This window comes from Hippoglossus hippoglossus, chromosome 14 (genome assembly GCF_009819705.1).
Source record: "Hippoglossus hippoglossus isolate fHipHip1 chromosome 14, fHipHip1.pri, whole genome shotgun sequence".
Taxonomy (NCBI): Eukaryota; Metazoa; Chordata; class Actinopteri; order Pleuronectiformes; family Pleuronectidae; genus Hippoglossus; species Hippoglossus hippoglossus.
Genome location: NC_047164.1, coordinates 21,313,155 through 21,321,887, shown reverse-complemented (window position 1 = coordinate 21,321,887; position 8,733 = coordinate 21,313,155). Strand labels below are relative to the sequence as shown.

Genomic DNA, 8,733 nt, shown 5'->3' with positions numbered 1-8,733 from the left:
AAAGTTGCATCCATGTATTTAATGGTTTTATGTTTGCATCACTATGACACTGTAATTAATTGGTCACTGATTATTGGTGATTATTATAGTAATGTATATATTTTTTATCATTTAAAAAGTGAATTGTTGCATTTTTTACTAACACATGCTAATTCCTTCTGAGTGTCTGCGTTTGCAGCTGTTGCTTCATTTACCTGAGAAAATACATTTCACAATAAAATAATTTCTGTTCTTGTCAGTTTCCATTATTAGCTAAGAGTGACCACACTGCAGCTTTCCACAGTTATGTAGAAAGTGTAGATGGAGTTTTACAGACACATCACACAGCTCTTCCATCATGTACAAAACTAATCAAAATGTATATGCAGGACAGCATCCATAAAGGCGGCAGATATGATGATACAAGATTTGATCATCTGCATACAAAACTTAATATAGTGCTGTATTGCAATAATTAATTTGCCTATATAGATTGGAAATAATAAAGGACCAAGAGGAGAACCCTGTGGTACTCTCTGTATTTATCACTTGGAAGGATGATCTGAGTCCATCAGTGCAGGTTGCCTTTGTTCCATCACACTAAAATAACAACTTAAAGACAGTGTATTTTATTAAATCAAACAAAATGGTCAGCAGTTCAAACAATAAATACAATTTTGTCATGTCTGTGAGCCTTAAATGACGCACAAGTCGGGATCTGTGAAGTTGCAGGTTGTATGGGTGAAATGTTTAACAGACATTTCTCTTTATTATCTATAAACAGAGTGGCAATACATTACAATTCATTTGCAATGCAATAGCCATATGTGTGAAAGAAATAACCTATTTAATTTGTTTATCAAATCAAAGGACAGCAGAAATGATTATCGATATTTCCCCATAAGTGACTCACATTAATAGATGTATTCATAAAGGCTACTTTGTCAGAACTGTCAGAACTTTTATTTTGAAATGTAGTATAACAGGGATTTTATGATGACGGACGCATCGTGTCTGTGCTTGTTTACGAGGCAACGTGACGTCACAGGCTCGGCAGCGGCATCAGGGCAGGAGAAGAGTAATGATACACAACAAATGAGACAGGAAAAAGCTGTTACCTGAATACTCATTCATTTTACATTGTGTTCTAGATCCATTGCATGACAACATTCAGTGTAATGCACAATAAATGCTTGTTCAGTTGTTGCCTCTGCCAAGGATGTTATATTTCAGATATTGATCATTTGTTTATCTATCAATTCTCTTATTTCAATCACTAGAGAACATGTTTTAAATTACTTTTGTAGATCCAGACGTTTGTTACTAAAAAACAAAATTATGTAATTGTGCCTCTGGGGTTTTTGATTATATTTTGCAATATAAGTTAAGGGAGGAATTATGGTACCTTGCCAGTTAGGATATATTTTTGACACATATTAACATGAATATTTGCAGTTTCTATGATGAAAACATCTACCTTCCCTCAGTCTTTCCATTTTCATTCACTTCTGGATGCACATAAAGACTTAAAAATTCGAAATGTTTGTTTTATATGCTTTTTTTTTTGTACAACATTTTGTTTTCATTGATATACAATACAATCTCTGTTATACATAGTAAACCTGATGTTTCATCATATTTACACATGATGTTTTGGAAATTTTATGTTGGATGAGCAATCACAGAGTCGCACTTCCTCTTCTGCCCATAAAAGGAATATTTCCTGAGTCACTTACTCCAGATGTTAGTTGCTCAACCTGGCCAGTCCCCAGCCTATAAAGCAGCAGCCTCCAGCACAGTGAAGTTCAGTGAATTCAACGAGGAAACATGACGACTTTCAACCTGAGCATTCTACTAAGCCTGGCGGCTGCAGTTTACTGTGTGCCGATATCACAGGTTACAAATCAAGATGAGAGTTTTGCAGAGGTATGTATGCTTGCTTTTCTGCTTAATGCATGTATACTATTTTACAATATTAGATCAGTACAACTGATGCACATCAGTATGAAGAATCTAACACTTGTATTTTCTTGCAGAACTACCTGAAGACATTTTTCAACCTGACAGAGGAGAGCGGTCCAGCTGTCAGACGAGGGATCAGTCCGGTGACCAAGAAGCTGGCTGAGATGCAAAGATTCTTTAGCCTCCAGGTCACCGGGACACTGGACACTGAAACCATAGCCATGATGAAGAAGCCCCGTTGTGGCGTTCCAGATGGCAACATCGCCAGTTTCTCCATTACTGGAAAAGACTACAAGTGGGAGAAAAACAGCCTTACCTACAGGTGCAGGATCTGAACAATGTGTTAGAGAGAAATGTGGGCACAACTTGTGATAAGTATATTCAGTTTTTTTTCATTGTCCCACAGGATTGAGAACTACACACCTGATATGACCATTTCAGAGGTGGACGACTCCATGGAGAAAGCGCTGCAGGTTTGGGCCAAAGTCACTCCCCTGACATTTACGAGAATCTACAGTGGCACCGCGGACATCATGATCTCCTTCGGCCGCCAATGTGAGTGCAAAAGAAACAGGAGCAGACTCTCTCTCTCTCAGTTTACTGATAGGTCCTAGAAAGCATCTTAGCTTTAATTAGGTGTTTGCTGAGTCTTGAATCTCATTGGACAGCTGATCTATGATAGCAGGATGCAGAGGATGCTTTTTTTTAAAAAACTGTTGTCATTTGTTAGTTTTTACTGGAAACCAGTTAGTGCTTTGTATCTGTATTTGGTTTAGAAAATCTGACCTGAATTTGCTCCCACTCAACAGCTCATGGAGATTATTACCCCTTTGACGGCCCTGAGGGCATTCTCGCTCACGCCTTCGCCCCGTCTCCTGGCATCGGAGGGGATGCTCATTTTGATGATGATGAGACCTTCACCTTCCGTTCCAACACAGGTGAGTTTGCTATTCATACAGAGAATAGTCTTACTAACTACTCTATCAGTGTGTTTGACTTGAAGCTGTAACTCACCTGTAAATCTGTGTATTCTGCTGTAGGCTACGTCCTCTTCATGGTAGCTGCCCATGAGTTCGGCCACTCCCTGGGCTTGTCTCACTCTCAGGATCCTGGTGCACTCATGTACCCCGTGTACACATACAGAAACCCTGAAACCTTTGTTCTGCCCCGTGATGATGTCAAAGGCATCCAGTCTCTCTATGGTTAGTATTAGCTGGATCACAAATACTTTGCCAAAATCCCTGATGAAGGACTTGCAGACAAAAGTCACTGAGTTCACATGCAATATGACATTGGTTTTATTTTACCTCCAGGTCCAAACCCTGATAAGGATCCTAACCCTGGACCCACATCCCCCACCACCCCCGATGCCTGTGATTCAACCATGGTCTTGGATGCTGTTGTCACCGTGAGAGGAGAGATGTTATTCTTCAAGGACAGGTAGCTGAATGCTCAAATATCTGAATGCTACAATATGTTTTTCCCCACTGAAGATCTGGCCTGTGAGCTGATTTCTGATTTGAATGTGCATTCTTAGCTTCATGTGGCGTAGCCACCCCCAGAGCACCACACCTCAGCAGTTTCTCATCGCAAACTTCTGGCCCGATGCCCCAGACAGTATCGATGCTGCTTATGAGAGCCATCACTTAGACAGGGTGCTTGTCTTTAAAGGTATGTGTTCTCTGTGTCCACCTAGAGATACTATTATGTCGCACTGTTTTCAAGTCAAGATCATTTATCTTTACTTATGTTCACTGAAAAATATTTTCTTTTGATTTTTCACTTTCGCAGGTCCCAAAGTTTGGGCATTCAGCGGCTATGACCTCGTACAAGGCTATCCAAAGTCAATCTCCAGTTTCGGTCTGCCCAAAACCCTGAAGAAAGTTGACGCTGCTCTCTACGATGTGCACTCTGGCAAGACTCTGTTCTTTGTCGGCAGCAATTACTACAGGTGTGTTCACAGTAATTTCGGTGACTGCCTTAGGTAGGATGTTGATGCAAATCTTTAAATAGTGAATCATTCTAATACCCGTCTATGTTCCTTCAGTTATGATGAGGCCAAGAAGACTATGGACCAGGGATTCCCCAAACATGTTGATCATGTCTTCTCTGGACTGACCAGCAAGGTCACTGCAGCTTTCCAGTACAGAGGTGAGTGGCAATTCAAGCTCATTCATACTTTTCCAAGACAAGATGAAAATGTCTTTCCAGACATTGCCTGAAACAGGAACTAACATCCCTCATCTGTGCTCTGCAGGTTATAGTTACATCTACAGTGGACCCTACATGTTCGAGTACAGCATGAGAAGCGGCAGATTGTTCCGCACGCTCAGTAACAACTACTTCTTACAATGCACTAACTACTAGACCCCTTTACCTATGCTGTTAATGTAGCTCCTCTTCACGAAAATGAAGGCACCAAAGATGAAAAAAAATCATCCATGATATGTAATTTATATATTTTATGATATATAATTATATTGTTACACATTGATGGGTAAACTAGGTTTATGCCTTTTCCCAGAAAAGCACCTTATGTTTTTTCTTTTACTTTTTTAAATGATCATTTTGTGATTTCAGTTAGTTTTTGTTGATTTAACATCATATTATTTTATTTTATTGAAGTAATATTCACTGTTTTAGTATTGCTGTTGTGTTCACTGAAGTTTAACCGAATGTATGTATTCAGGATGTTTACAAAACTGTGACACAGTCAAAATGTATTGGTGCGTGAATTAGCAAATAAAAATTGTTTACATATATTTTGATTGTGTTTTGTTATTTAGAATGTACATCAATATTTGCCATGAGCTTCCTTTATATATAGATATAGATATATATATCTATATATATATATACTGTATATTGTTTTACTTTTCAATTAGTCAGTCAAATATATTATAAGGACTGGGCACAATTTATTAGACATATTTTTCATCAAAAGAAGTTTATAAAATATACAGTAATATATGGAGTTTGTTCTTCATGAGACCCTCCAGCACCAGGATCAGCTCCAGGCCCAGGTCATAGTCCAGTAGAGACACAGGTGCTGATGCTCATCAAGAGCTGCCTCCCTTTCTGATCCTCAAACATTAGAACAAAGAAGAGGATGAGGAACAGAAACTCCAGTGATAATTCAAATCAAAATCAAATTTTATTCGTATAGCCCATAATCACAAATCAGAATTTGTCTCATATGGCTTTAACAAGGTGTGACATCATCTGACCTTAAGCCTCAACAAGAGTAAGGAAAAACTACCAAAAAAACCCTTTTAACAGGGTAAAACGACGAGGAAACCTCAGAGAGAGCCACATGTGAGGGATCCCTCTCCCAGGACGGACACAAGTGCAATAGATGCCACGTGTATTGAAAATATCAGCAAAATAAGAGTATTTACAACATTGATTAGAAGAAACAGTTTGTAGCATAATGGAAATTAAATGAATTGAGGAGTTATTGTCAGAAATGGTGGAGTATCTGAGTAGACATATTGTATATCAAGCAGTCTTGTTGAAAATAATAGTCCAAGATCAGCTGCTACCACAATCAGGATCCACCGCTACAATCAGATGCCACCATAGTCCACAATCCATCAACATGATCCACTGCCGCCATCAGCATCCACCATCAACTGCCACCTCGATAAGGGTCCGACACCACTATCCACGATCAGCTGCCAACACGATACAGGATCCGCCAATACAATCAAGATCAGCCAACAGGATACAGGATCTGCCAATACGATCAAGATCAGCCAACAGGATACAGGATCCGCCAATACAATCAAGATCAGCCAACAGGATACAGGATCTGCCAATACAATCAAGATCAGCCAACAGGATACAGGATCTGCCAATACAATCAAGATCAGCCAACACGATACAGGATCCGCCAATACAATCAAGATCAGCCAACAGGATACAGGATCTGCCAATACGATCACGATCTCTGATTCGCGATACACCATCATGTTCCACGATGTGGCCGCAGCTACGGTCCGGGATCTGCAAACAATAATGCACAAGGACTGTCAAGCCAGTAATATGGATGATGAGACATCAATGTCTATAATGTGATAAAGAGGGAGAAGAGGAAAGAGAAGCTCCATGTGTCATGTGTCCCCAACATTCTAGACCTATAGCAGCATAACTAAATGTCTGGTTAACATTTTCTGACTGTGTGTGTGTGTGTTGGTCTATGTCCAAGGGACACCTTTAGCGATGGACCTGATGTGCTGTCGGCTTGTGGTCGTTGAGATTCAGACAAACAGGAGTGTGAAGACCCCCCCTCATCATTTTAGTCTGCTGTGTGGGAACACTTCAGTGTCTTAGTCACTATAATGATGACTGACAAAGACGAGTGAATCGTACAAAAGCCAACATTGCGCAACTGCAATCGGACATGCCGACTCATTCGAAACAGCATAACCAGAGTGATGTCCACTAACATTAGAAATAACACTAACATTAGTGGGACAAGGAAAAAACGAGTTCAGTGCAAACCCAGCTCCCCGCAACATTAAACGAGCATCATAGGTGGGTTTTTTGCGACCGTTCTCTGTTGTTGAGAACGCAGGGTTCGAACCATAGACTGTATATAAAGATTCAAACACACACTGAAAATAATCGAGCCCCTTACGAAGTTCCCTCTTGTCTGCATTTCAGCCAGCGAGTCACGCCAGGCCTTTATAAACCTCTATCCCTAGCGTGAGAGTGTTCTCCACAGTGGAGACATTATTAGGGCCAGCAGGGCATCAAACCCTCTCTGCAAACTATGTGGACAAGTTAATTTTTTGTAATAAAAATTTAAAAACATATATTTAATAATGATATTTATAACGGTGCAGTTTAAGTACAGTTCATTTTTTACATGCTGCACCTTAAAGGGTAGTCCCCGTAAACCACCACCGGGCTGGTCTATATATATAAGTCTGTCTATACATTATAGACCAGAATGTGTGTGAAATGTGTCCTTTTGTGTAGACTGTACTGAAATGACTGTGAAAACAAAGTATATCGAAAAAGTCTAACTAAAGTCTAGAATATTGTTTTAGGGGAGCTGTAGCTAAACATTGTCTGTAGGTTTGTCATTTGATTGTTCCTATAACATATTGATTAGAGCAGCTTTGAAAAAATAAAAACACATCAAAGAACTACAGACAGATTCTAGAGGAGGGAGTTCTCTGAGGTGTGGGGGGGATTTCCAACAATGTTAGCTCAGTATCCTGTGGGAGAAATTGTCTACAATCAACACGTGAAATCGTAATCCAGGCAACAGCAGTGGTGATTCATGCACATGTATTCAATCTGTATTCACTCAGGATATCATAAGTGCTGCACTTGTTTGTGTTGGAGGTACAATCTGCAGATATATGGTATGGTAATATATGAGGGGCTGTTAGGGACATAATTCACAATTATCTCTTAACGTACCAAAATCATTCACATAATATACTGAAACCTGCACATTCAAAACAGTTAACACTCAACAGCTCACATTTAGCAGGACATCACACTTTCCATTATACTGACTTAACCTTGTAGCCTTTGGGAGGTTTCAGGTGTTTAACCTCTTTGGGTCTTTAGTCGTGTCAAACATGCAGGTCGTTGAATTGGCTCTTCTACGCTGTTCCATCCGTTTGTGTATTTTGTTACCCCAATGTATAGATCTGATAAATCCTTGTTGCATTGGACTAAATAAATTGCATTGTTCTGTTTGTGTCTGGGAGTTTGGGAGGATGAGATTCTGCCTAAGATTGTTGCTGGGCTTGAAATGACAGGTGTGTGGTGTGTGAAGAACATTCAGAGTTTTCCGAGACTACTTTTGTTCTCTTCTCTGTCAGTTTTGTTTCTTTGATGAGACGTGAAACATCTTTAAGAAACACAAGCAAATCCAGTTTCCCTTGATCACGTGTACAGCTCCTGAAGATATTATTGGAAACCTCAGCAGCAGTGTTGGGACTCTATGTCCAAAATTCAGATGAAGTTTGGTTCAACAAGAAGATTCCATGATCGCTTGTTTTTAAAATTGTATCAAACAGGCTCAGAGTTAAGCAAAGGCATGATTGTCAATAATTTAAGGACGATAACTAACCAAATGTATTACACTAATTTACCTAAAATGTAACAATTGCAGTATTAAAAATTAGAAAATGTATACATTTATACAATTTTGAAAATAAAACATTTCACTTTAGAAGCCTTCAGGGCAAGTTTAAGATGACAGAGATTTCAGATTTGAGATTTAAGTTTAAGATTACAGAAATGTCTGAAGAATGTTAAGGCAGACTATAGATAGAGCTTCTGTTGGAGAATAACCAAATGTATACAAAATTGTATCATCTGCATATAAACAGATATGTAGTTCTGTGTTGGATTTGTACTATTGATTATTTAGATAGGGAATATTAAAGGACAGAACCCTGTGGTACTCCCCTGTAGTTGTTACATGGTGGGATGATCTGACACTATCACTGCAGTTTGCCTTATAACATTAGACTAATATAAGAACGTTAAGACAGTGTACTTTGTCAAGTCAAGCAGAGCAGTCAGCTGTACTCAGTCTTACCCTTCCTTGATAATTGTATCTGCATTGGATGGTTTGTGTTACTGTAGGTCAATAATAAATCTATAAAGGTTCATGTACAGTACTTATTAATTATATCCTTAATGCCACAGTTTTTAATGCAGTTGTTGAAAGAAGTTCACTTTGTTACGCATTAGCACTATGATGCTGTATATTGAGTAAACCATACAAGATGTTACCAGACTACTTCCTCACTATGTTTTGAG

General features: G+C 39.1%; 1 protein-coding gene across 1 annotated transcript; it reads left to right on the top strand.

Annotated features, from left to right (window-relative positions):
• Window positions 1-1,779: 1,779 nt before the first annotated feature.
• On the top strand, window positions 1,780-4,677 carry LOC117774640 (collagenase 3-like). The gene is made up of 11 exons (XM_034607208.1): window positions 1,780-1,905; window positions 2,016-2,263; window positions 2,348-2,496; window positions 2,751-2,879; window positions 2,982-3,143; window positions 3,255-3,381; window positions 3,479-3,612; window positions 3,733-3,892; window positions 3,989-4,092; window positions 4,199-4,380; window positions 4,421-4,677. The coding sequence occupies exons 1-10, from the start codon at window positions 1,807-1,809 to the stop codon at window positions 4,306-4,308; spliced, it is 1,422 nt and encodes a 473-aa protein (XP_034463099.1). The 5' UTR covers window positions 1,780-1,806; the 3' UTR covers window positions 4,309-4,380; window positions 4,421-4,677.
• Window positions 4,678-8,733: the final 4,056 nt, after the last annotated feature.

What these genes read in the sequence shown, in the direction of transcription:
- LOC117774640 (XM_034607208.1), top strand. Translation starts at nt 1,807, where the DNA reads ATGACGACTTTCAACCTGAGCATTCTACTAAGCCTGGCGGCTGCAGTT. An exon ending in AAAAACAGCCTTACCTACAG is followed by an intron (nt 2,264 to 2,347) that starts GTGCAGGATCTG and finishes ATTGTCCCACAG; the next exon opens with GATTGAGAACTACACACCTG. An exon ending in GATCTCCTTCGGCCGCCAAT is followed by an intron (nt 2,497 to 2,750) that starts GTGAGTGCAAAA and finishes CCCACTCAACAG; the next exon opens with CTCATGGAGATTATTACCCC.